Raw genomic sequence first — 27,823 nt, 5'->3', positions numbered from 1 at the left:
GAATATATTCCCTATGGTGTCAACTTGTATTAAACCTGGCACCAAGACCTATGTATCTCCAAGGCCTTCAGTGATCCAGTTGCTTCAATTGGTAACTGATGCACTATCAATTACGACGAGACGAGAGTAGAGAGTAATTGAGGCTTTATTACGCAGAGATGTGGTCTCCTACAGCTGCCGCCGAAATGGCTGCAGCTCGGTGAGCACACACATTTATACTCCGCCTCCTGGGCGGAGCCAGTAGGCAGGGATCTACCCCTGTACCTGTAGTACAGGAATCTTACCGTATTACATCTTATACGTGCACTATATACAACAGTGGGGACTACCACATTCACCCCCTGTTAACAAAAGAGTCCGGCGGGCATGGTGGAAAATTATTACAATGTAATTGTATATTTGTTTTTAAGTGTACAGTTCTGGAAAAGTTCACAAATTCAGCCGATCGGTGCCTTGATCCTCCGTTGCGAGCACTGCAGTCCCGGTGGCGATGCAGGCACCGGCGTGGACGCCTGTGACTCCGGGAGCGTGTAGTCCTCATCTTCATCCTCGGGTGGAACCAATGGGAGGACGGATCGTCCTGGAGCGGGGGCTGTGGTGAGGTGCGCTGGGGCGAGGATGGGTGGCGCCGGGGCAGTGGTGGGGTGGGGTGGGGACCCAGCTGGTGCCAGGTCCCTGAGGGAGACTGTGTCTTGGCGGTATCGGAGTACGCCCCGAGTTTGCATGCAGTAGCTGTACCTTCTCGACCAATGGGTCCGCCTTGTGGAGCCGCACTCGGCTGCGGAGGAGAACGTGTCCTGGAGTTGCCAGCCTTGCCAGCCACGTTGGGAGCGAAACCCCGAGGCGGACTTCCTGGGGAAGGCAAGGAGACGTTCATGGGGGCTTGCATTAGTCGCAGTGCAAAGTAGCGACAGGATGGAGTGGAGGGCGTCGGGGAGGACCTCCTGCCAGCGGGAGACCGGGAGATTTTTAGACCGTAGGGCCAGCAGGACGGCCTTCCACACTGTCCCGTTCTCCCTCTCCACCTGCCCGTTTCCCCTGGTCGTCCTGCTCGAGACAATGCCCTTGCTGAGCAGGAATTGACACAGCTCATCACTCATAACGGAGGATCCCCGGTCGCTGTGGACGTAAGCGGGGAAGCCGAACAGAGTGAAGATGGTATTGAGGGCCTTGATGACTGTGGCAGATGTCATATCGGGCATGGAATGGCGAAGGGGAATCTGGAGTATTCGTCGACCACGTTAAGTAAGTACGTGTTTCAGTCGGGCAAGGGGAGGGGCCCTTTGAAGTCCATGCTGAGGCGTTAAAAGGGACAGGAGGCCTTCACCAGGTTCACCTGGTCTTGCTGGTAGAAGTGCGGTTTGCACTCCGCGCAGACCTGACAGTCTTTGGTGACCGCCCTGACTTCCGCAATGGAGTAGGGTAGGTTTCGGGCCTTTATAAAGTGAAAGAACCGGGTGACCCCTGGGTGACAGAGACCATCGTGTAGGGCCCAGAGTCGGTCCACTTGTGCGCTGGCACAGGTACCTCGGGATTGGGCATCGGGGGGCTCATTGAGCTTACCGGGGCGATACAAAATCTCATAATTGTAGTGGAGAGCTTGATCCTCCACCTCAAGATTTTATCATTCTTGATCTTGCCCCGCTGTGTGTTACTGAACATGAAGGCAATCGACCGTTGGTCAGTGAGGAGAGTGAATCTCATGCCGGCCAGGTAATGCCTCCAATGCCACACAGCTTCAACGATGGCTTGGGCCTCCTTTTCCATGGAGGAGTGTCAAATTTCGGAGGCATGGAGGGTGCGGGAAAAGAATGACACGGGTCTGCCTGCCTGGTTGAGAGTGGCGGCTAGAGCGACGTCTGATGTATCGCTCTCGACTTGAAAGGGGAGGGTCTTTTTGGAGGTTGCACTGGAAGTCCAGGCCGAGTAGCAAGGCAGCGCAGAGGTTGGGGAGGACGTAAAGCCGGAAGTTGCTGAACGCCCTAGACGGTGAGGGTGGCGGTGCAGTACCCCCGGATCTCCACGGAGTGGGTTCCGGAGGCCAGGGAGATGCGTTGGGTAATGGGGTGTACCGCGAGGGAGCAGCACCTTACCATATCGGGGTGGATGAAGCTCTCTGTGCTCCCGGAGTCGAAAAGGCAAGGTGCCTTGTGGCCATCGACTTTCACCGTCATTGTCGCGGTTGCGAGGTTGTGTGGCCGGGCCTGGTCGAGCGTGATGGAGGCGAGCTGCGGCTGGTGTTGGTGGGCCCCGGGCTGGTCGGCGGCGGTTGCGGGCGATGAGTGGCCAGATGAGGCGCCCGAAGAGCAGGTGTCCTGAGGCGCTGTCCAAAATGGTGCCGAAGATGGAGGCGTTAAAGATGGCGGCGCCCATGGGCCGCACGAGATCTGATGATGGGAAGATGGCGGTGCCCACGGGCCGCCAAGGTCTGATGAGGGGAAGACTGCGGCGCACACGGGCCGCACGTGAATTGTGCGGACAAAAATGGCTGCGCCCACGGGTCGCACTTGGTGGGTGCAGGAACAATGGAGCTGATTACAGCGGCGATCGACCGGGCCTGGCACACAGCAGCGAAATGTCACTTGTTCCCGCAGGCCTTGCAGAGTGCGCTCTGCGCCGGGTAGCGCTGGCGGGGGTGATTTGTCTGCCGGCAGTAGTAGCACTTGGGGCCCCCCGGGGTTGGCTGGCTGCCGCACGGCGCAGGCTTGGGGTTGGCTGGGACCGGTCGCTGGTGGGCCGAAGTCCCGCTGCTGTCATGCCAGTCCCGCCGGCGGGAATTAAACCACCTCTCTTACCGGCGGGACTGGCGGGGCGGGCGGGCTCTGGGGTCCTGGGAGGGGCGCGGGGTGATCTGACCCCGGGGGGTGCCCCCAAGGCGGCCTGTCCCGCAGTCGGGGCCCACCGATCCGCGTGCGGGCCTGTGCCGTGGGGGCACTCTTTTACTACGCGTCGGCCGTGTAGGTCACCGCGATGGCGGATGCGTAGGTGACCCCCCCTGCGCATGTGCGGGGATGACGTCAGCAGCTGCTGACGATCCCGTGCATGCGCGGACTTCCACCGATCGGCTGAGTCCCTTTGGCTCCGGCTGGTGTGGCGCCATAGGCCTTCCACGCCAGCCGGCAGGATGGCAACCACTCCGGCGCGGGCCTAGCCCCTGAAGGTGAGGGCTTCGCCCCTAAACGTGCGTAGAAATCCGCACCCTGGGGCGGCCTGACGCCGGAGTGGGTCACGCCACTCCATCCCGCCGGGAACCCCCCCGGCCGACGGGTAGGGGAGAATCCCGACACTGATTGTTTTTTCAATCACAACCAGGCCAGTTGCTCAGTATTTGCCATGAGCCGCCCCAAGACACTCGGCATCTCTCTCCAGCAGCACCGTCTTACTCTCTCCCAAAGCTGTCCCTGTCCCCAGTTTCATTTCAGCCTACGCATCATTCGATGCCTTTACAAGATTCTTTTCCTGTTTCTTGCAGATATTACGGAACGCAAGCTTCAACAACTTATCAACACCACTGTCCATCTTAGACCCTCCACCAGTCCCAATCCCTCTTACCCCATTTCTCCCAGCCCCAGCCATTGCCGCGTGTTTACCCTACCCTCCCACCTTCCCCTCTCTGAGGCTGAGCGTGCTGTTCTCAGCAAAGGACTCAGCTCTTCGCTTCTTTCTCGAAAAGAGGCCTGGACAATTCCCATCCACCACCCCTCTCCTCCGCCTGGTTGAACTTGTTCTACCTCTGAACAACTTCTTCTTTAACTCATCCTATTTTCTCCAAATCAAAGGTGTAGCAATGGGTACCCGCATGGGTCCTAGCTACGTCTGCCTTTTCATGGGTTATGTGGAACATTCCTTTTTCCAGGCCCACCTGTGTCCCCTCCCACAACTCCTTTACCGATACATTGATGATTATTTTGGTGCCGCTTCATGCTCTCGTCCGGACCTGGAAAAATTCATCAACTTCGCTTCCAGTTTCCACCCCTCCATCCCTTTCACCTGGTCCATCTCAGGCACTTCCCTTCCCTTCATTGATCTTTCTGTCTTCATTTCTAGCAATAAGGTATCTACTAATATCCACTACAAGCCCACTGATTCCCACAGCTATCTGGATTACAACTCTTCGCACCTTACACCCTGTAAGGACTCCATCCCTTTCTCTCAGCTCCTTCGCTCTGTCGCATTTGCTCCAATGAAGCGACTTTCCAAAATGGTGCTCAACCGTGATTTCCCACCTCCAGTTGTTGACAGGGCCCTCAACAGTGTGTGGTCCATCTCCCGCACCACTACCCTCGCCCCTCCCTTCCCTCGCAGAACAAGGAAAGAATCCCCCTCGTTCTCACATCTCACCCCACCAGCCTCCGCATGCAAAGCATAATCCTCCGGCATTTTCGCCAACTCCAGCGTGATGCCACCAGCAAACACATCTTCCCTTCACTCCCTCTGCCAACATTCCGCAGAGACCATTCCCTCCGAGATAATCTAGTCCACCTCTCCACCATACCCAACTCCTGTCACATCACCCATGGCACCTTCCCATGCAATTGCAGAAGGTGTAACACCTGCCCCTTTACCTCTTCCATGCTTAACATCCCAGGCCCGAAACACTCATTCCAGGTTAAGCAGCGTTTCACTAGCACCTCTTTCAATCTGGTCCATTGCATTCGCTGCTCCCAATGTGGTCTCCTCCATATCGGAGAGACCAAACGCAGATTGGGTGATCGATTTGTTGAGCACATTCGGTCTGTGAGCATTCATGACCCTGACCTTTCCGTTGCTTGCCATTTTAACACAAAACCTGCTCCCATGCCCACATGTCTATTCTTGGCCTGCTGCAATGTTCCAGTGAAGGTCAACGCAAACTGGAGGAACGACATCTCATCTTCCGGTTAGGCTCACTACAGCCTTCCAGTCTCAACGTCGAGTTCAACAACTTCAGATGATTAGCTCTATATCACCTCGACCCATTTGTTTTCATCCCATTTCATTTTAACTGTCTTTTACTATTTCTTTCTCCCTTGTCTTTCTTTAAGTATATTTACCTCCCCCCCCCCCATTTAATCCACCTTTCCTTATCCGTTCTTCCCCTTAGTTCCCCTTTCCCCTACCTCCACATCTACATCTGTCACAGTTTGCCCTCCGATGTTAGTTTCTCTGCTGCTTGGCCTTTCACACCTTTTGTTCTCTCTCGGGACTGCCATTAGCACTCTTTCTCCATGGTTTCTGTGGCTTTTAGCATCCCGTTTCCCTGAGTTCCTGTGGCTATGACTCATCTTTCATTCTCCACAATATAAATATTTCCCATTTTCTCTGTCTTATAGCTTTGACAAAGGGTCATCTGGACTAGAAATTTAGCTCTTTTCTCTCCCTACAGATTCTGCCAGACCTGCTGAGATTGTGTGATGTGTAAAGTGCAGACATTACCTGTTGTGACTTTCAGTACTGTGCTTTTACTCTGGGCTTCCTCCGAATCCTGTTTAACTTCAATGATTAACTCAACACCATCGTCCTTGGATATATCAGGCCTCAGTGAAATGGAGCAGGGGATAAGGAAACATCCATCAGATGTGCGTTGTAAATCTGGAACCTCAGCAGTGAAGGAATCATCTTTCTTGCACCAAGCTGGCACATTTCTTTGGGGAATTGATTCACCCTTTGATCCCGACACTTGCTGTGTTGGAATTTCCCAGTGAAATAACTGGTTTGCTTCCCACTCTCCTTTCCTCTTCACCGATGTAACAATGCTCACCACCTCTGGACTGAACACAGCAACATCCCAACTCAGATTGGCTGGCTCATTGTGTCTGATTTCATCCGGTTTCTTGATTTCAGTAATTGAGGGCGGAGCTAGAAAAGAAAATGTATTAATATGACAGAAACCCATTTGTTCCAATTCTCCCCAAAGCATTCTTATTCAGACACAAATTAGAAACTGAATTGGCTGCAATATTTATTGAAGAATTAGATGATGATTCATTGGTTCTCATTTGCTGCGATCTCACGTTCTCTGATGTGCATGTGTGCTGTGCTCAAATTGATGTTGTTCTCTGAGTACCAAAATAGTTTATTAATAGGCTGATGTGCCATTGTTAGAACCTCTTTGAGTGAGTAACTTGATGTTAGTCATGCGATTACAGCTTCATAAATGAGTCGGATTTGAACCATCAGGATTCATGAGGTATTGATCAGTGACAGACTTCATTGGGTCAATACACGCAGTGTTCTGTCTCATTGTTTCTTGAGTTGGGGACATCAGGATGGTCAGTAATTATTATTGCTGAATGATAAGAATTTCTGACAAAATTTGGTATTCAGTGGTTTATAATGTAATGGTCAGTGGAATATATTCCCTATGGTGTCAACTTGTATTAAACCTGGCACCAAGACCTATGTATCTCCAAGGCCTTCAGTGATCCAGTTGCTTCAATTGGTAACTGATGCACTATCAATTACGACGAGACGAGAGTAGAGAGTAATTGAGGCTTTATTACGCAGAGATGTGTGGCCTCCTACAGCTGCCGCCGAAATGGCTGCAGCTCGGTGAGCACACACATTTATACTCCGCCTCCTGGGCGGAGCCAGTAGGCAGGGATCTACCCCTGTACCTGTAGTACAGGAATCTTACCGTATTACATCTTATACGTGCACTATATACAACAGTGGGGACAACCACATTCACCCCCTGTTAACAAAAGAGTCCGGCGGGCATGGTGGAAAATTATTACAATGTAATTGTATATTTGTTTTTAAGTGTACAGTTCTGGAAAAGTTCACAAATTCAGCCGATCGGATGCCTTGATCCTCCGTTGCGAGCACTGCAGTCCCGGTGGCGATGCAGGCACCGGCGTGGACGCCTGTGACTCCGGGAGCGTGTAGTCCTCATCTTCATCCCCGGGTGGAACCAATGGGAGGACGGATCGTCCTGGAGCGGGGGCTGTGGTGAGGTGCGCTGGGGCGAGGATGGGTGGCGCCGGGGCAGTGGTGGGGTGGGGTGGGGACCCAGCTGGTGCCAGGTCCCTGAGGGAGACTGTGTCTTGGCGGTATCGGAGTACGCCCCGAGTTTGCATGCAGTAGCTGTACCTTCTCGACCAATGGGTCCGCCTTGTGGAGCCGCACTCGGCTGCGGAGGAGAACGTGTCCTGGAGTTGCCAGCCTTGCCAGCCACGTTGGGAGCGAAACCCCGAGGCGGACTTCCTGGGGAAGGCAAGGAGACGTTCATGGGGGCTTGCATTAGTCGCAGTGCAAAGTAGCGACAGGATGGAGTGGAGGGCGTCGGGGAGGACCTCCTGCCAGCGGGAGACCGGGAGATTTTTAGACCGTAGGGCCAGCAGGACGGCCTTCCACACTGTCCCGTTCTCCCTCTCCACCTGCCCGTTTCCCCTGGTCGTCCTGCTCGAGACAATGCCCTTGCTGAGCAGGAATTGACACAGCTCATCACTCATAACGGAGGATCCCCGGTCGCTGTGGATGTAAGCGGGGAAGCCGAACAGAGTGAAGATGGTATTGAGGGCCTTGATGACTGTGGCAGATGTCATATCGGGGCATGGAATGGCGAAGGGGAATCTGGAGTATTCGTCGACCACGTTAAGTAAGTACGTGTTTCAGTCGGGCAAGGGGAGGGGCCCTTTGAAGTCCATGCTGAGGCGTTAAAAGGGACAGGAGGCCTTCACCAGGTTCACCTGGTCTTGCTGGTAGAAGTGCGGTTTGCACTCCGCGCAGACCTGACAGTCTTTGGTGACCGTCCTGACTTCCGCAATGGAGTAGGGTAGGTTTCGGGCCTTTATAAAGTGAAAGAACCGGGTGACCCCTGGGTGACAGAGACCATCGTGTAGGGCCCAGAGTCGGTCCACTTGTGCGCTGGCACAGGTACCTCGGGATTGGGCATCGGGGGGCTCATTGAGCTTACCGGGGCGATACAAAATCTCATAATTGTAGTGGAGAGCTTGATCCTCCACCTCAAGATTTTATCATTCTTGATCTTGCCCCGCTGTGTGTTACTGAACATGAAGGCAATCGACCGTTGGTCAGTGAGGAGAGTGAATCTCATGCCGGCCAGGTAATGCCTCCAATGCCACACAGCTTCAACGATGGCTTGGGCCTCCTTTTCCATGGAGGAGTGTCAAATTTCGGAGGCATGGAGGGTGCGGGAAAAGAATGACACGGGTCTGCCTGCCTGGTTGAGAGTGGCGGCTAGAGCGACGTCTGATGTATCGCTCTCGACTTGAAAGGGGAGGGTCTTTTTGGAGGTTGCACTGGAAGTCCAGGCCGAGTAGCAAGGCAGCGCAGAGGTTGGGGAGGACGTAAAGCCGGAAGTTGCTGAACGCCCTAGACGGTGAGGGTGGCGGTGCAGTACCCCCGGATCTCCACGGAGTGGGTTCCGGAGGCCAGGGAGATGCGTTGGGTAATGGGGTGTACCGCGAGGGAGCAGCACCTTACCATATCGGGGTGGATGAAGCTCTCTGTGCTCCCGGAGTCGAAAAGGCAAGGTGCCTTGTGGCCATCGACTTTCACCGTCATTGTCGCGGTTGCGAGGTTGTGTGGCCGGGCCTGGTCGAGCGTGATGGAGGCGAGCTGCGGCTGGTGTTGGTGGGCCCCGGGCTGGTCGGCGGCGGTTGCGGGCGATGAGTGGCCAGATGAGGCGCCCGAAGAGCAGGTGTCCTGAGGCGCTGTCCAAAATGGTGCCGAAGATGGAGGCGTTAAAGATGGCGGCGCCCATGGGCCGCACGAGATCTGATGATGGGAAGATGGCGGTGCCCACGGGCCGCCAAGGTCTGATGAGGGGAAGACTGCGGCGCACACGGGCCGCACGTGAATTGTGCGGACAAAAATGGCTGCGCCCACGGGTCGCACTTGGTGGGTGCAGGAACAATGGAGCTGATTACAGCGGCGATCGACCGGGCCTGGCACACAGCAGCGAAATGTCACTTGTTCCCGCAGGCCTTGCAGAGTGCGCTCCGCGCCGGGCAGCGCTGGCGGGGGTGTTTTGTCTGCCGGCAGCAGTAGCACTTGGGGCCCCCCGGGGTTGGCTGGCTGCCGCACGGCGCAGGCTTGGGGTTGGCTGGGACCGGTCGCTGGTGGGCCGAAGTCCCGCTGCTGTCATGCCAGTCCCGCCGGCGGGAATTAAACCACCTCTCTTACCGGCGGGACTGGCGGGGCGGGCGGGCTCTGGGGTCCTGGGAGGGGCGCGGGGTGATCTGACCCCGGGGGGTGCCCCCAAGGCGGCCTGTCCCGCAGTCGGGGCCCACCGATCCGCGTGCGGGCCTGTGCCGTGGGGGCACTCTTTTACTACGCGTCGGCCGTGTAGGTCACCGCGATGGCGGATGCGTAGGTGACCCCCCCTGCGCATGCGCGGGGATGACGTCAGCAGCTGCTGACGATCCCGTGCATGCGCGGACTTCCACCGATCGGCTGAGTCCCTTTGGCTCCGGCTGGTGTGGCGCCATAGGCCTTCCATGCCAGCCTGCAGGATGGCAACCACTCCGGCGCGGGCCTAGCCCCTGAAGGTGAGGGCTTCGCCCCTAAACGTGCGTAGAAATCCACACCCTGGGGCGGCCTGACGCCGGAGTCGGTCACGCCACTCCATCCCGCCGGGAACCCCCCCGGCCCGACGGGTAGGGGAGAATCCCGACACTGATTGTTTTTTCAATCACAACCAGGCTAGTTGCTAAGTATTTGCCATGAGCCGCCCCAAGACACTCGGCATCTCTCTCCAGCAGCACCGTCTTACTCGCTCTCTCAAAGCTGTCCCTGTCCCCAGTTTCATTTCAGCCTACGCATCATTCGATGCCTTTACAAGATTCTTTTCCTGTTTCTTGCAGATATTACGGAACGCAAACTTCAACAACTTATCAACACCACTGTCCATCTTAGACCCTCCACCAGTCCCAATCCCTCTTACCCCATTTCTCCCAGCCCCAGTCATTGCCGCGTGTTTACCCTACCCTCCCACCTTCCCCTCTCTGAGGCTGAGCGTGCTGTTCTTAGCAAAGGACTCAGCTCTTCGCTTCTTTCTCGAAAAGAGGCCTGGACAATTCCCATCCACCACCCCTCTCCTCCGCCTGGTTGAACTTGTTCTACCTCTGAACAACTTCTTCTTTAACTCATCCTATTTTCTCCAAATCAAAGGTGTAGCAATGGGTACCCGCATGGGTCCTAGCTACGTCTGCCTTTTCATGGGTTATGTGGAACATTCCTTTTTCCAGGCCCACCCGGGTCCCCTCCCACAACTCCTTTACCGATACATTGATGATTATTTTGGTGCCGCTTCATGCTCTCGTCCGGACCTGGAAAAATTCATCAACTTCGCTTCCAGTTTCCACCCCTCCATCACTTTCACCTGGTCCATCTCAGGCACTTCCCTTCCCTTCATTGATCTTTCTGTCTTCATTTCTAGCAATAAGGTATCTACTAATATCCACTACAAGCCCACTGATTCCCACAGCTATCTGGATTACAACTCTTCGCACCTTACACCCTGTAAGGACTCCATCCCTTTCTCTCAGCTCCTTCGCTCTGTCGCATTTGCTCCAATGAAACGACTTTCCAAAATGGTGCTCAACCCTGATTTCCCACCTCCAGTTGTTGACAGGGCCCTCAACAGTGTGTGGTCCATCTCCCGCACCACTACCCTCGCCCCTCCCCTCCCTCGCAGAACAAGGAAAGAATCCCCCTCGTTCTCACATCTCACCCCACCAGCCTCCGCATGCAAAGCATAATCCTCCGGCATTTTCGCCAACTCCAGCGTGATGCCACCAGCAAACACATCTTCCCTTCACTCCCTCTGCCAACATTCCGCAGAGACCATTCCCTCCGAGATAATCTAGTCCACCTATCCACCATACCCAACTCCTGTCCCATCACCCATGGCACCTTCCCATGCAATTGCAGAAGGTGTAACACCTGCCCCTTTAACTCTTCCATGCTTAACATCCCAGGCCCGAAACACTCATTCCAGGTTAAGCAGCGTTTCACTAGCACCTCTTTCAATCTGGTCCATTGCATTCGCTGCTCCCAATGTGGTCTCCTCCATATCGGAGAGACCAAACGCAGATTGGGTGATCGATTTGTTGAGCACATTCGGTCTGTGAGCATTCATGACCCTGACCTTTCCGTTGCTTGCCATTTTAACACAAACCCTGCTCCCATGCCCACATGTCTATTCTTGGCCTGCTGCAATGTTCCAGTGAAGGTCAACGCAAACTGGAGGAACGACATCTCATCTTCCGGTTAGGCTCACTACAGCCTTCCAGTCTCAACGTCGAGTTCAACAACTTCAGATGATTAGCTCTATATCACCTCGACCCATTTGTTTTCATCCCATTTCATTTTAACTGTCTTTTACTATTTCTTTCTCCCTTGTCTTTCTTTAAGTATATTTACCTTCCCCCCCCCCCGCATTTAATCCACCTTTCCTTATCCGTTCTTCCCCTTAGTACCCCTTTCCCCTACCCCCACATCTACATCTGTCACAGTTTGCCCTCCGATGTTAGTTTCTCTGCTGCTTGGCCTTTCACACCTTTTGTTCTCTCTCGGGACTGCCATTAGCACTCTTTCTCCATGGTTTCTGTGGCTTTTAGCATCCCGTTTCCCTGAGTTCCTGTGGCTATGACTCATCTTTCATTCTCCACAATATAAATATTTCCCATTTTCTCTGTCTTATAGCTTTGACAAAGGGTCATCTGGACTAGAAATTTAGCTCTTTTCTCTCCCTACAGATTCTGCCAGACCTGCTGAGATTGTGTGATGTGTAAAGTGCAGACATTACCTGTTGTGACTTTCAGCACTGTGCTTTTACTCTGGGCTTCCTCCGAATCCTGTTTAACTTCAATGATTAACTCAGCACCATCGTCCTTGGATATATCAGGCCTCAGTGAAATGGAGCAGGGAATGACGGAACATCCATCAGATGTGCGTTGTAAATCTGGAACCTCAGCAGTGAAGGAATCATCTTTCTTGCACCAAGCTGGCACATTTCTTTGGGGAATTGATTCACCCTTTGATCCCGACACTTGCTGTGCTGGAATTTCCCAGTGAAATAACTGGTTTGCTTCCCGCTCTCCTTTCCTCTTCACCGATGTAACAATGCTCACCACCTCTGGACTGAACACAGCAACATCCCAACTCAGATTGGCTGTCTCATTGTGTCTGATTTCATCCGGTTTCTTGATTTCAGTAATTGAGGGCGGAGCTAGAAAAGAAAATGTATTAATATGACAGAAACCCATTTGTTCCAATTCTCCCCAAAGCATTCTTATTCAGACACAAATTAGAAACTGAATTGGCTGCAATATTTATTGAAGAATTAGATGATGATTCATTGGTTCTCATTTGCTGCGATCTCACGTTCTCTGATGTGCATGTGTGCTGTGCTCAAATTGATGTTGTTCTCTGAGGACCAAAATAGTTTATTAATAGGCTGATGTGCCATTGTTAGAACCTCTTTGAGTGAGTAACTTGATGTTAGTCATGCGATTACAGCTTCATAAATGAGTCGGATTTGAACCATCAGGATTCATGAGGTATTGATCAGTGACAGACTTCATTGGGTCAATACACGCAGTGTTCTGTCTCATTGTTTCTTGAGTTGGGGACATCAGGATGGTCAGTAATTATTATTGCTGAATGATAAGAATTTCTGACAAAATTTGGTATTCAGTGGTTTATAATGTAATGGTCAGTGGAATATATTCCCTATGGTGTCAACTTGTATTAAACCTGGCACCAAGACCTATGTATCTCCAAGGCCTTCAGTGATCCAGTTGCTTCAATTGGTAACTGATGCACTATCAATTACGACGAGACGAGAGTAGAGAGTAATTGAGGCTTTATTACGCAGAGATGTGTGGCCTCCTACAGCTGCCGCCGAAATGGCTGCAGCTCGGTGAGCACACACATTTATACTCCGCCTCCTGGGCGGAGCCAGTAGGCAGGGATCTACCCCTGTACCTGTAGTACAGGAATCTTACCGTATTACATCTTATACGTGCACTATATACAACAGTGGGGACAACCACATTCACCCCCTGTTAACAAAAGAGTCCGGCGGGCATGGTGGAAAATTATTTAAATGTAATTGTATATTTGTTTTTAAGTGTACAGTTCTGGAAAAGTTCACAAATTCAGCCGATCGGATGCCTTGATCCTCCGTTGCGAGCACTGCAGTCCCGGTGGCGATGCAGGCACCGGCGTGGACGCCTGTGACTCCGGGAGCGTGTAGTCCTCATCTTCATCCCCGGGTGGAACCAATGGGAGGACGGATCGTCCTGGAGCGGGGGCTGTGGTGAGGTGCGCTGGGGCGAGGATGGGTGGCGCCGGGGCAGTGGTGGGGTGGGGTGGGGACCCAGCTGGTGCCAGGTCCCTGAGGGAGACTGTGTCTTGGCGGTATCGGAGTACGCCCCGAGTTTGCATGCAGTAGCTGTACCCTCTCGACCAATGGGTCCGCCTTGTGGAGCCGCACTCGGCTGCAGAGGAGAACGTGTCCTGGAGTTGCCAGCCTTGCCAGCCACGTTGGGAGCGAAACCCCGAGGTGGACTTCCTGGGGAAGGCAAGGAGACGTTCATGGGGGCTTGCATTAGTCGCAGTGCAAAGTAGCGACAGGATGGAGTGGAGGGCGTCGGGGAGGACCTCCTGCCAGCGGGAGACCGGGAGATTTTTAGACCGTAGGGCCAGCAGGACGGCCTTCCACACTGTCCCGTTCTCCCTCTCCACCTGCCCGTTTCCCCTGGTCGTCCTGCTCGAGACAATGCCCTTGCTGAGCAGGAATTGACACAGCTCATCACTCATAACGGAGGATCCCCGGTCGCTGTGGACGTAAGCGGGGAAGCCGAACAGAGTGAAGATGGTATTGAGGGCCTTGATGACTGTGGCAGATGTCATATCGGGCATGGAATGGCGAAGGGGAATCTGGAGTATTCGTCGACCACGTTAAGTAAGTACGTGTTTCAGTCGGGCAAGGGGAGGGGCCCTTTGAAGTCCATGCTGAGGCGTTAAAAGGGACAGGAGGCCTTCACCAGGTTCACCTGGTCTTGCTGGTAGAAGTGCGGTTTGCACTCCGCGCAGACCTGACAGTCTTTGGTGACCGTCCTGACTTCCGCAATGGAGTAGGGTAGGTTTCGGGCCTTTATAAAGTGAAAGAACCGGGTGACCCCTGGGTGACAGAGACCATCGTGTAGGGCCCAGAGTCGGTCCACTTGTGCGCTGGCACAGGTACCTCGGGATTGGGCATCGGGGGGCTCATTGAGCTTACCGGGGCGATACAAAATCTCATAATTGTAGTGGAGAGCTTGATCCTCCACCTCAAGATTTTATCATTCTTGATCTTGCCCCGCTGTGTGTTACTGAACATGAAGGCAATCGACCGTTGGTCAGTGAGGAGAGTGAATCTCATGCCGGCCAGGTAATGCCTCCAATGCCACACAGCTTCAACGATGGCTTGGGCCTCCTTTTCCATGGAGGAGTGTCAAATTTCGGAGGCATGGAGGGTGCGGGAAAAGAATGACACGGGTCTGCCTGCCTGGTTGAGAGTGGCGGCTAGAGCGACGTCTGATGTATCGCTCTCGACTTGAAAGGGGAGGGTCTTTTTGGAGGTTGCACTGGAAGTCCAGGCCGAGTAGCAAGGCAGCGCAGAGGTTGGGGAGGACGTAAAGCCGGAAGTTGCTGAACGCCCTAGACGGTGAGGGTGGCGGTGCAGTACCCCCGGATCTCCACGGAGTGGGTTCCGGAGGCCAGGGAGATGCGTTGGGTAATGGGGTGTACCGCGAGGGAGCAGCACCTTACCATATCGGGGTGGATGAAGCTCTCTGTGCTCCCGGAGTCGAAAAGGCAAGGTGCCTTGTGGCCATCGACTTTCACCGTCATTGTCGCGGTTGCGGGGTTGTGTGGCCGGGCCTGGTCGAGCGTGATGGAGGCGAGCTGCGGCTGGTGTTGGTGGGCCCCGGGCTGGTCGGCGGCGGTTGCGGGCGATGAGTGGCCAGATGAGGCGCCCGAAGAGCAGGTGTCCTGAGGCGCTGTCCAAAATGGTGCTGAAGATGGAGGCGTTAAAGATGGCGGCGCCCATGGGCCGCACGAGATCTGATGATGGGAAGATGGCGGTGCCCACGGGCCGCCAAGGTCTGATGAGGGGAAGACTGCGGCGCACACGGGCCGCACGTGAATTGTGCGGACAAAAATGGCTGCGCCCACGGGTCGCACTTGGTGGGTGCAGGAACAATGGAGCTGATTACAGCGGCGATCGACCGGGCCTGGCACACAGCAGCGAAATGTCACTTGTTCCCGCAGGCCTTGCAGAGTGCGCTCCGCGCCGGGCAGCGCTGGCGGGGGTGTTTTGTCTGCCGGCAGCAGTAGCACTTGGGGCCCCCCGGGGTTGGCTGGCTGCCGCACAGCGCAGGCTTGGGGTTGGCTGGGACCGGTCGCTGGTGGGCCGAAGTCCCGCTGCTGTCATGCCAGTCCCGCCGGCGGGAATTAAACCACCTCTCTTACCGGCGGGACTGGCGGGGCGGGCGGGCTCTGGGGTCCTGGGAGGGGCGCGGGGTGATCTGACCCCGGGGGGTGCCCCCAAGGCGGCCTGTCCCGCAGTCGGGGCCCACCGATCCGCGTGCGGGCCTGTGCCGTGGGGGCACTCTTATACTACGCGTCGGCCGTGTAGGTCACCGCGATGGCGGATGCGTAGGTGACCCCCCCCTGCGCATGCGCGGGGATGACGTCAGCAGCTGCTGACGATCCCGTGCATGCGCGGACTTCCACCGATCGGCTGAGTCCCTTTGGCTCCGGCTGGTGTGGCGCCATAGGCCTTCCACGCCAGCCGGCAGGATGGCAACCACTCCGGCGCGGGCCTAGCCCCTGAAGGTGAGGGCTTCGCCCCTAAACGTGCGTAGAAATCCACACCCTGGGGCGGCCTGACGCCGGAGTGGGTCACGCCACTCCATCCCGCCGGGAACCCCCCCGGCCCGACAGGTAGGGGAGAATCCCGCCCCTGATTGTTTTTTCAATCACAACCAGGCTAGTTGCTAAGTATTTGCCATGAGCCGCCCCAAGACACTCGGCATCTCTCTCCAGCAGCACCGTCTTACTCTCTCTCTCAAAGCTGTCCCTGTCCCCAGTTTCATTTCAGCCTACGCATCATTCGATGCCTTTACAAGATTCTTTTCCTGTTTCTTGCAGATATTACGGAACGCAAGCTTCAACAACTTATCAACACCACTGTCCATCTTAGACCCTCCACCAGTCCCAATCCCTCTTACCCCATTTCTCCCAGCCCCAGCCATTGCCGCGTGTTTACCCTACCCTCCCACCTTCCCCTCTCTGAGGCTGAGCGTGCTGTTCTCAGCAAAGGACTCAGCTCTTCGCTTCTTTCTCGAAAAGAGGCCTGGACAATTCCCATCCACCACCCCTCTCCTCCGCCTAGTTGAACTTGTTCTACCTCTGAACAACTTCTTCTTTAACTCATCCTATTTTCTCCAAATCAAAGGTGTAGCAATGGGTACCCGCATGGGTCCTAGCTACGTCTGCCTTTTCATGGGTTATGTGGAACATTCCTTTTTCCAGGCCCACCTGTGTCCCCTCCCACAACTCCTTTACCGATACATTGATGATTATTTTGGTGCCGCTTCATGCTCTCGTCCGGACCGGGAAAAATTCATCAACTTCGCTTCCAGTTTCCACCCCTCCATCCCTTTCACCTGGTCCATCTCAGGCACTTCCCTTCCCTTCATTGATCTTTCTGTCTTCATTTCTAGCAATAAGGTATCTACTAATATCCACTACAAGCCCACTGATTCCCACAGCTATCTGGATTACAACTCTTCGCACCTTACACCCTGTAAGGACTCCATCCCTTTCTCTCAGCTCCTTCGCTCTGTCGCATTTGCTCCAATGAAGCGACTTTCCAAAATGGTGCTCAACCCTGATTTCCCACCTCCAGTTGTTGACAGGGCCCTCAACAGTGTGTGGTCCATCTCCCGCACCACTACCCTCGCCCCTCCCCTCCCTCGCAGAACAAGGAAAGAATCCCCCTCGTTCTCACATCTCACCCCACCAGCCTCCGCATGCAAAGCATAATCCTCCGGCATTTTCGCCAACTCCAGCGTGATGCCACCAGCAAACACATCTTCCCTTCACTCCCTCTGCCAGCATTCCGCAGAGACCATTCCCTCCGAGATAATCTAGTCCACCTCTCCACCATACCCAACTCCTGTCCCATCACCCATGGCACCTTCCCATGCAATTGCAGAAGGTGTAACACCTGCCCCTTTACCTCTTCCATGCTTAACATCCCAGGCCCGAAACACTCATTCCAGGTTAAGCAGCGTTTCACTAGCACCTCTTTCAATCTGGTCCATTGCATTCGCTGCTCCCAATGTGGTCTCCTCCATATCGGAGAGACCAAACGCAGATTGGGTGATCGATTTGTTGAGCACATTCGGTCTGTGAGCATTCATGACCCTGACCTTTCCGTTGCTTGCCATTTTAACACAAACCCTGCTCCCATGCCCACATGTCTATTCTTGGCCTGCTGCAATGTTCCAGTGAAGGTCAACGCAAACTGGAGGAACGACATCTCATCTTCCGGTTAGGCTCACTACAGCCTTCCAGTCTCAACGTCGAGTTCAACAACTTCAGATGATTAGCTCTATATCACCTCGACCCATTTGTTTTCATCCCATTTCATTTTAACTGTCTTTTACTATTTCTTTCTCCCTTGTCTTTCTTTAAGTATATTTACCTCCCCCCCCACCCCCCACCCCACCCCCCCCCCCCCCTATTTAATCCACCTTTCCTTATCCGTTCTTCCCCTTAGTTCCCCTTTCCCCTACCCCCACATCCACATCTGTCACAGTTTGCCCTCCGATGTTAGTTTCTCTGCTGCTTGGCCTTTCACACCTTTTGTTCTCTCTCGGGACTGCCATTAGCACTCTTTCTCCATGGTTTCTGTGGCTTTTAGCATCCCGTTTCCCTGAGTTCCTGTGGCTATGACTCATCTTTCATTCTCCACAATATAAATATTTCCCATTTTCTCTGTCTTATAGCTTTGACAAAGGGTCATCTGGACTAGAAATTTAGCTCTTATCTCTCCCTACAGATTCTGCCAGACCTGCTGAGATTGTGTGATGTGTAAAGTGCAGATATTACCTGTTGTGACTTTCAGTACGGTGCTTTTACTCTGGGCTTCCTCCGAATCCTGTTTAACTTCAATGATTAACTCAACACCATCGTCCTTGGATATATCAGGCCTCAGTGAAATGGAGCAGGGGATAAGGAAACATCCATCAGATGTGCGTTGTAAATCTGGAACCTCAGCAGTGAAGGAATCATCTTTCTTGCACCAAGCTGGCACATTTCTTTGGGGAATTGATTCACCCTTTGATCCCGACACATGCTGTGCTGGAATTTCCCAGTGAAATAACTGGTTTGCTTCCCACTCTCCTTTCCTCTTCACCGATGTAACAATGCTCACCACCTCTGGACTGAACACAGCAACATCCCAACTCAGATTGGCTGGCTCATTGTGTCTGATTTCATCCGGTTTCTTGATTTCAGTAATTGAGGGCGGAGCTAGAAAAGAAAATGTATTAATATGACAGAAACCCATTTGTTCCAATTCTCCCCAAAGAATTCTTATTTAGACACAAATTAGAAACTGAATTGGCTGCAATATTTATTGAAGAATTAGATGATGATTCATTGGTTCTCATTTGCTGCGATCTCACATTCTCTGATGTGCATGTGTGCTGTGCTCAAATTGATGTTGTTCTCTGAGTACCAAAATAGTTTATTAATAGGCTGATGTGCCATTGTTAGAACCTCTTTGAGTGAGTAACTTGATGTTAGTCATGCGATTACAGCTTCATAAATGAGTCGGATTTGAACCATCAGGATTCATGAGGTATTGATCAGTGACAGACTTCATTGGGTCAATACACGCAGTGTTCTGTCTCATTGTTTCTTGAGTTGGGGACATCAGGATGGTCAGTAATTATTATTGATGAATGATAAGAATTTCTGACAAAATTTGGTATTCAGTGGTTTATAATGTAATGGTCAGTGGAATATATTCCCTATGGTGTCAACTTGTATTAAACCTGGCACCAAGACCTATGTATCTCCAAGGCCTTCAGTGATCCAGTTGCTTCAATTGGTAACAGATGCACTATCAATTACGACGAGACGAGAGTAGAGAGTAATTGAGGCTTTATTACGCAGAGATGTGTGGCCTCCTACAGCTGCCGCCGAAATGGCTGCAGCTCGGTGAGCACACACATTTATACTCCGCCTCCTGGGCGGAGCCAGTGGGCAGGGATCTACCCCTGTACCTGTAGTACAGGAACCTTACCGTATTACATCTTATACGTGCACTATATACAACAGTGGGGACTACCACATTCACCCCCTGTTAACAAAAGAGTCCGGCGGGCATGGTGGAAAATTATTTAAATGTAATTGTATATTTGTTTTTAAGTGTACAGTTCTGGAAAAGTTCACAAATTCAGCCGATCGGATGCCTTGATCCTCCGTTGCGAGCACTGCAGTCCCGGTGGCGATTCAGGCACCGGCGTGGACGCCTGTGACTCCGGGAGCGTGTAGTCCTCATCTTCATCCCCGGGTGGAACCAATGGGAGGACGGATCGTCCTGGAGCGGGGGCTGTGGTGAGGTGCGCTGGGGTGAGGATGGGTGGCGCCGGGGCAGTGGTGGGGTGGGGTGGGGACCCAGCTGGTGCCAGGTCCCTGAGGGAGACTGTGTCTTGGCGGTATCGGAGTACGCCCCGAGTTTGCATGCAGTAGCTGTACCCTCTCGACCAATGGGTCCGCCTTGTGGAGCCGCACTCGGCTGCGGAGGAGAACGTGTCCTGGAGTTGCCAGCCTTGCCAGCCACGTTGGGAGCGAAACCCCGAGGTGGACTTCCTGGGGAAGGCAAGGAGACGTTCATGGGGGCTTGCATTAGTCGCAGTGCAAAGTAGCGACAGGATGGAGTGGAGGGCATCGGGGAGGACCTCCTGCCAGCGGGAGACCGGGAGATTTTTAGACCGTAGGGCCAGCAGGACGGCCTTCCACACTGTCCCGTTCTCCCTCTCCACCTGCCCGTTTCCCCTGGTCGTCCTGCTCGAGACAATGCCCTTGCTGAGCAGGAATTGACACAGCTCATCACTCATAACGGAGGATCCCCGGTCGCTGTGGACGTAAGCGGGGAAGCCGAACAGAGTGAAGATGGTATTGAGGGCCTTGATGACTGTGGCAGATGTCATATCGGGGCATGGAATGGCGAAGGGGAATCTGGAGTATTCGTCGACCACGTTAAGTAAGTACGTGTTTCAGTCGGGCAAGGGGAGGGGCCCTTTGAAGTCCATGCTGAGGCGTTAAAAGGGACAGGAGGCCTTCACCACGTTCACCTGGTCTTGCTGGTAGAAGTGCGGTTTGCACTCCGCGCAGACCTGACAGTCTTTGGTGACCGCCCTGACTTCCGCAATGGAGTAGGGTAGGTTTCGGGCCTTTATAAAGTGAAAGAACCGGGTGACCCCTGGGTGACAGAGACCATCGTGTAGGGCCCAGAGTCGGTCCACTTGTGCGCTGGCAAGGTACCTCGGGATTGGGCATCGGGGGGCTCATTGAGCTTACCGGGGCGATACAAAATCTCATAATTGTAGTGGAGAGCTTGATCCTCCACCTCAAGATTTTATCATTCTTGATCTTGCCCCGCTGTGTGTTACTGAACATGAAGGCAATCGACCGTTGGTCAGTGAGGAGAGTGAATCTCATGCCGGCCAGGTAATGCCTCCAATGCCACACAGCTTCAACGATGGCTTGGGCCTCCTTTTCCATGGAGGAGTGTCAAATTGCGGAGGCATGGTGGGTGCGGGAAAAGAATGACACGGGCCTGCCTGCCTGGTTGAGAGTGGCGGCTAGAGCGACGTCTGATGTATCGCTCTCGACTTGAAAGGGGAGGGTCTTTTTGGAGGTTGCACTGGAAGTCCAGGCCGAGTAGCAAGGCAGCGCAGAGGTTGGGGAGGACGTAAAGCCGGAAGTTGCTGAACGCCCTAGACGGTGAGGGTGGCGGTGCAGTACCCCCGGATCTCCACGGAGTGGGTTCCGGAGGCCAGGGAGATGCGTTGGGTAATGGGGTGTACCGCGAGGGAGCAGCACCTTACCATATCGGGGTGGATGAAGCTCTCTGTGCTCCCGGAGTCGAAAAGGCAAGGTGCCTTGTGGCCATCGACTTTCACCGTCATTGTCGCGGTTGCGAGGTTGTGTGGCCGGGCCTGGTCGAGCGTGATGGAGGCGAGCTGCGGCTGGTGTTGGTGGGCCCCGGGCTGGTCGGCGGCGGTTGCGGGCGATGAGTGGCCAGATGAGGCGCCCGAAGAGCAGGTGTCCTGAGGCGCTGTCCAAAATGGTGCCGAAGATGGAGGCGTTAAAGATGGCGGCGCCCATGGGCCGCACGAGATCTGATGATGGGAAGATGGCGGTGCCCACGGGCCGCCAAGGTCTGATGAGGGGAAGACTGCGGCGCACACGGGCCGCACGTGAATTGTGCGGACAAAAATGGCTGCGCCCACGGGTCGCACTTGGTGGGTGCAGGAACAATGGAGCTGATTACAGCGGCGATCGACCGGGCCTGGCACACAGCAGCGAAATGTCACTTGTTCCCGCAGGCCTTGCAGAGTGCGCTCCGCGCCGGGCAGCGCTGGCGGGGGTGTTTTGTCTGCCGGCAGCAGTAGCACTTGGGGCCCCCCGGGGTTGGCTGGCTGCCGCACGGCGCAGGCTTGGGGTTGGCTGGGACCGGTCGCTGGTGGGCCGAAGTCCCGCTGCTGTCATGCCAGTCCGGCCGGCGGGAATTAAACCACCTCTCTTACCGGCGGGACTGGCGGGGCGGGCGGGCTCTGGGGTCCTGGGAGGGGCGCGGGGTGATCTGACCCCGGGGGGTGCCCCCAAGGCGGCCTGTCCCGCAGTCGGGGCCCACCGATCTGCGTGCGGGCCTGTGCCGTGGGGGCACTCTTTTACTACGCGTCGGCCGTGTAGGTCACCGCGATGGCGGATGCGTAGGTGACCCCCCATGCGCATGCGCGGGGATGACGTCAGCAGCTGCTGACGATCCCGGGCATGCGCGGACTTCCACCGATCGGCTGAGTCCCTTTGGCCCCGGCTGGTGTGGCGCCATAGGCCTTCCACGCCAGCCGGCAGGATGGCAACCACTCCGGCGCGGGCCTAGCCCCTGAAGGTGAGGGGTTCGCCCCTAAACGTGCGGAGAAATCCGCACCCTGGGGCGGCCTGAAGCCGGAGTGGGTCACGCCACTCCATCCCGTCGGGACCCCCCCGGCCCGACGGGTAGGGGAGAATCCCGCCCCTGATTGTTTTTTCAATCACAACCAGGCTAGTTGCTAAGTATTTGCCATGAGCCGCCCCAAGACACTCGGCATCTCTCTCCAGCAGCACCGTCTTACTCTCTCCCAAAGCTGCTCCTGTCCCCAGTTTCATTTCAGCCTACACATCATTCGATGCCTTTACAAGATTCTTTTCCTGTTTCTTGCAGATATTACGGAACGCAAGCTTCAACAACTTATCAATACCACTGCCCATCTTAGACCCTCCACCAGTCCCAATCCCTCTTACCCCATTTCTCCCAGCCCCAGCCATTGCCGCGTGTTTACCCTACCCTCCCACCTTCCCTTCTCTGAGGCTGAGCGTGCTGTTCTCAGCAAAGGACTCAGCTCTTCGCTTCTTTCTCGAAAAGAGGCCTGGACAATTCCCATCCACCACCCCTCTCCTCCGCCTGGTTGAACTTGTTCTACCTCTGAACAACTTCTTCTTTAACTCATCCTATTTTCTCCAAATCAAAGGTGTAGCAATGGGTACCCGCATGGGTCCTAGCTACGTCTGCCTTTTCATGGGTTATGTGGAACATTCCTTTTTCCAGGCCCACCTGTGTCCCCTCCCACAACTCCTGTACTGATACATTGATGATTATTTTGGTGCCGCTTCATGCTCTCGTCCGGACCTGGAAAATTTCATCAACTTCGCTTCCAGTTTCCACCCCTCCATCACTTTCACCTGATCCATCTCAGGCACTTCCCTTCCCTTCATTGATCTTTCTGTCTTCATTTCTAGCAATAAGGTATCTACTAATATCCACTACAAGCCCACTGATTCCCACAGCTATCTGGATTACAGCTCTTCGCACCTTACACCCTGTAAGGACTCCATCCCTTTCTCTCAGCTCCTTTGCTCTTGTCGCATTTGCTCCAATGAAGCCACTTTCCAAAATGGTGCTCAACCGTGATTTCCCACCTCCAGTTGTTGACAGGGCCCTCAACAGTGTGTGGTCCATCTCCCGCACCACTACCCTCGCCCCTCCCCTCCCTCGCAGAACAAGGAAAGAATCCCCCTCGTTCTCACATCTCACCCCACCAGCCTCCGCATGCAAAGCATAATCCTCCGGCATTTTCGCCAACTCCAGCGTGATGCCACCAGCAAACACATCTTCCCTTCACTCCCTCTGCCAACATTCCGCAGAGACCATTCCCTCCGAGATAATCTAGTCCACCTCTCCACCATACCCAACTCCTGTCCCATCACCCATGGCACCTTCCCATGCAATTGCAGAAGGTGTAACACCTGCCCCTTTACCTCTTCCATGCTTAACATCCCAGGCCCGAAACACTCATTCCAGGTTAAGCAGCGTTTCTCTAGCACCTCTTTCAATCTGGTCCATTGCATTCGCTGCTCCCAATGTGGTCTCCTCCATATCGGAGAGACCAAACGCAGATTGGGTGATCGATTTGTTGATCCCCCCCCCCCCCCCTCCCCCCCCCGGCCATCTAATCCACCTTTCCTTATCCGTCCTTTCCCTTAGATCCCCTTTCCCCTCCCCGCACATCTACATCTGTCACAGTTTGCCCTCCGATGTTAGTTTCTCTGCTGCTTGGCCTTTCACACCTTTTGTTCTCTCTCGGGACTGCCATTTGCACTCTTTCTCCATGGTTTCTGTGGCTTTTAGCATCCCGTTTCCTGAGTTCCTGTGGCTATGACTCATCTTCCATTCTCCACAATATAAATATTTCCCACTTTCTCTGTCTTACAGCTTTGACAAAGGGTCATCTGGACTCGAAATTTAGCTCTGTTCTCTCCCTACAGATTCTGCCAGACCTGCTGAGATTTTCCAGCATTTTCTCTTTGGTTTGAGATTCCAGCATCCGCTGTAATTTGCTTTTATTATAGTTGTTAAGTATGACACTGATAAAAATTCAGTTATCTTGGCCGGGATTCTCCCGCAATCAGCGGGGCGGCCCGTGCCGGTGCCAAAGAGTGGCGTGAACCACTCCGGCGTCGGGCCGACCGGAAGGTGTGGAATCCTCCGCACTTCTGGGGGCTAGGCTGGCGCTGGACGGGTTGGTGCCATGCCAACCGGCGCCGAAGGGCCTCCGCCGGCCAGTGCGAGTTGGCGCATGCACAGGACTGCCAGCGTGTTCTGACGCATGCGCGGGGGGTTTCTTCTCCACGCCAGCTATCACGGAGCCTTACAGAGGCCGGCACGGAGGGAAAGAGTGCCCCCACCTCTCAGGCCCGCCCGCTGATCGGTGGGCCCCGATCACGGGCCAGGCCACCGTGGGGTCCCCCTTCACCCCCGGGGCCGGATCCCCCCGCGTCTCCCCCAGGACCCCGCTAACCGCCCGCCAAGCCAGGTCTCACAGGTATGGACAGGTGGCCGCTTGGCCCATCAGGGCCCAGAAAATTGCCGGTGGGGCTGCTGCCAACGGCCCGAAAACCGGCGAGGGAGAATTCGAAAGCCGGCGTCGGAGTGGCGGGGTGGGATTCACGCCGCCCCCTGCCGATTCTCCGTTCCGGCGGGAGGTCGGAGAATCCCACCCCTTGTGTCGGTTAAAAGGCATGTTATGGGCCAGGGTTTAGAGAACCCCAAAGTGAATCATGGAGTTCACCTGGCCCACAACGTTTAATAGATTGTGGCTATGGGGAGCACACGGGCCTACTTTACAGGTGCAACAGAGAGCTAAAGTACTTTTGAATTAAAACAATATGTATTTATGAAACCAGTTAACACTTTAGAAACCCACAGAAAACATCTCAACAACTATCAATACCAATCATCCCCACAGATACAATATTCTATAAGTAAGCCTTAATCTTTCCTTGCAACATCCATAAGACAAATACTCTCTTCAACACAGACATCAGGTTTAAATTCTCTACTGAGAGCAGTTATCACTTTTAAATTAACACGTGATTTGAAGAGATTCCATTCATGCAGAAAGAAATCAGAATTACACCTGGTTTTGTTGGATGCAGATCCAAATCTGCAAAATAAAACTAAACACAGTGTATCTGCCTGCTCAAATACGAAAGTGAAAGACAGACAATCCAGCTCCACCCACACTCTGGCATCACTGCAGCTATTTGACAAACACCCATTTGTTAAAGGTACACCCACTACAGCTATTTGATAAACACCCACTGATAAATCTACCAGTTCTTCTGTTGTTGGAGGATGGTAAATCCTATGTGCAGCCAATGTTTACTTAAACTGTGACTGAGATCAGAAATATTTACTGCACATATATACGAATGGACATTGAAGTCCAGTACAGTATCCACAGTATATTGATGTCAACCTGGAAACAGGCATTCAGATCAGGGATTCTTCCAGTGCTGATACAAAGCAGGAAATTACCTCCAACCAAATTATTGCACTGTGGCTCCATAATTGCGAATTATGTAGGATTTGCCAATTCGTATTGGAATAGGAAAGGGAAATAACATTTCAGGCTATCTTTATATTGGTGTTATGAGTTCCAGCCGAAGGTTTTCACCACCACCAGGGGCTGGTTTAGCTCACTGGGCTAATTCGCTGGCTTTTAAAGCAGACCAAGACAGGCCAGCAGCACGGTTCAATTCCCGTACCAGCCTCCCCGAACAGGCGCCGCAATGTGGCGACTAGGGGTTTTCACAGTAACTTCATTGAAGCCGACTTGTGACTGTAAGCGATTTTCATTTCATTGCACAGGGGTTTGTGTGATGTGTAAAGTGCAGACATTACCTGTTGTGACTTTCAGCACTGTGCTTTTACTCTGGGCTTCCTCCGAATCCTGTTTAACTTCAATGATTAACTCAGCACCATCGTCCTTGGATATATCAGGCCTCAGTGAAATGGAGCAGCGAATGAGGGAACATCCATCAGATGTGCGTTGTAAATCTGGAACCTCAGCAGTGAAGGAATCATCTTTCTTGCACAAATCTGGCACATTTCTTGGGGGAATTGATTCACCCTTTGGTCCCGACACTTGCTGTGCTGGAATTTCCCAGTGAAATAACTGGTTTGCTTCCTGCTCCCCTTTCCTCTTCACCGATGTAACAATGCTCACCACCTCTGGACTGGACACAGCAACATCCCAACTCAGATTGGCTGGCTCATTGTGTCTGATTTCATCCGGTTTCTTGATATCACTGATTGAAGGTGGAACTAGAAAAGAAAATGCATTAATATGACAAAAAACATTTGTTCCAATGTCTCCTTAGCATTCTTATTTTACGCAAATTCCAAAAAGAGTGCAAAAAGCAGGTGAAACGCATGACTGCTTCATAACTGATCTGAGACTTAAAGCGCAGACATGTAATTTTTCGATTCTCATAGACTCACTTCTGTGTGATCAGATAGTCTATGGAATAAAAAGTGAGAAACTGCGGGAAAGAGTAATGAGACAGTCTGATCTGATGTTAGAAGGCACAATCGGTATGTGTATGTAGTGACCTGCATATCTGCATATACATAGGGGGTTAATGTATAGTCATAACAGCTAAGTGATCACGAGGTGGCAGCACTAACAAGGGGTATGAAGACAGACTCAATCTGAGTTCCCGCCTCTTTGTGTGTGTAGTGACTAGTGACCAGAGGTGGAGAGAGTTAGCTCAGAGTGTAAGTGTAGTTATCATAGTTTATTCTTATTCAATCTTGTTTTTTTAATATCTAGTAAAAGTATTGGAGGCAGAACAAACTCACAAGTTTATTTGTTTAAATTACTCAATAAATTATTTACTTTCATTGGATGGCTACAAGTGTTAATCAACATCGGGTTTAAGAGCATCTTGGTATGAAGCAAATGAGTAAAATATTTTTTTTTTTTCTAATTTAGATTATCAAATTCATTTTTTCCACTTAAGGGGCAATTTAGCGTGGCCAATCCACCTACCCTGCACATCTTTGGGTTGTGGGGGCGAAACCCATGCAAACATGGGGAGAATGTGCAAACCCCACACGGACAGTGACCCAGAGCCGGGATCGAACCTGGGACCTCGGCGCCGTGAGGCAGCAATGCTATCCACTGCACCACCGTACTGCCCTATGAGTAACATATATTAGAGTAAGTAATATAACTGTGTAGAGCAAGCGAACTTGCCAGAAATCAGTTCTCAGAAATGTTGGTCGGAGAAAGTGGCGCAGAAACTAAGCTCTCTGCTCTCCCAATCACCCATATATGTTCCCAATTCTGTCCTCCCCAAGTCATCAGGGAGCAGCAGTTGCTCCAATAACGTGTACTCTGGTAGTTGGGGAAACATTCCATTCATCCCCCCTGGCATAAACCTATGGTTCCACACAGTGGCGTCAACACCGACATTTTATCCAATTTAAAATGCCTTCTCAACTGGTACCATATCCCGATAGTCAACTCCACAACGGCCCCTCCGGTGATTCTCCGGGTCCCGATGGGCCGAGTGGCCGTCAAATTTTGCCCAGTCCCGCCGGCGTGAATTACTCACCTCACACACGGTGGGACCTGGCAGTAAGTGTGTGCAGGGCAGTCCTGGGGGGGGGGGGGGAGGGGGGGGCTCCCAAGGT

General features: G+C 53.4%; 1 protein-coding gene across 1 annotated transcript in view; it reads right to left on the bottom strand.

Moving 5' to 3' along the window:
- Window positions 1-27,823, bottom strand: part of LOC140384401 (uncharacterized) — a 98,066-nt gene that overhangs the window by 16,340 nt on the left and 53,903 nt on the right. The window contains exons 6-9 of the mRNA XM_072466074.1: window positions 26,027-26,449; window positions 18,118-18,540; window positions 11,756-12,178; window positions 5,416-5,838 (exon numbers count right to left, since the gene is read on the bottom strand). Of these exons, the coding sequence (XP_072322175.1) occupies window positions 5,416-5,838; window positions 11,756-12,178; window positions 18,118-18,540; window positions 26,027-26,449 (1,692 nt within the window). The remainder of the gene's footprint in view (window positions 1-5,415; window positions 5,839-11,755; window positions 12,179-18,117; window positions 18,541-26,026; window positions 26,450-27,823) is intronic.

This window comes from Scyliorhinus torazame, chromosome 10 (genome assembly GCF_047496885.1).
Source record: "Scyliorhinus torazame isolate Kashiwa2021f chromosome 10, sScyTor2.1, whole genome shotgun sequence".
In the NCBI taxonomy this organism is placed as follows: domain Eukaryota; kingdom Metazoa; phylum Chordata; class Chondrichthyes; order Carcharhiniformes; family Scyliorhinidae; genus Scyliorhinus; species Scyliorhinus torazame.
This window is presented reverse-complemented; position numbering and strand designations above follow the sequence as displayed.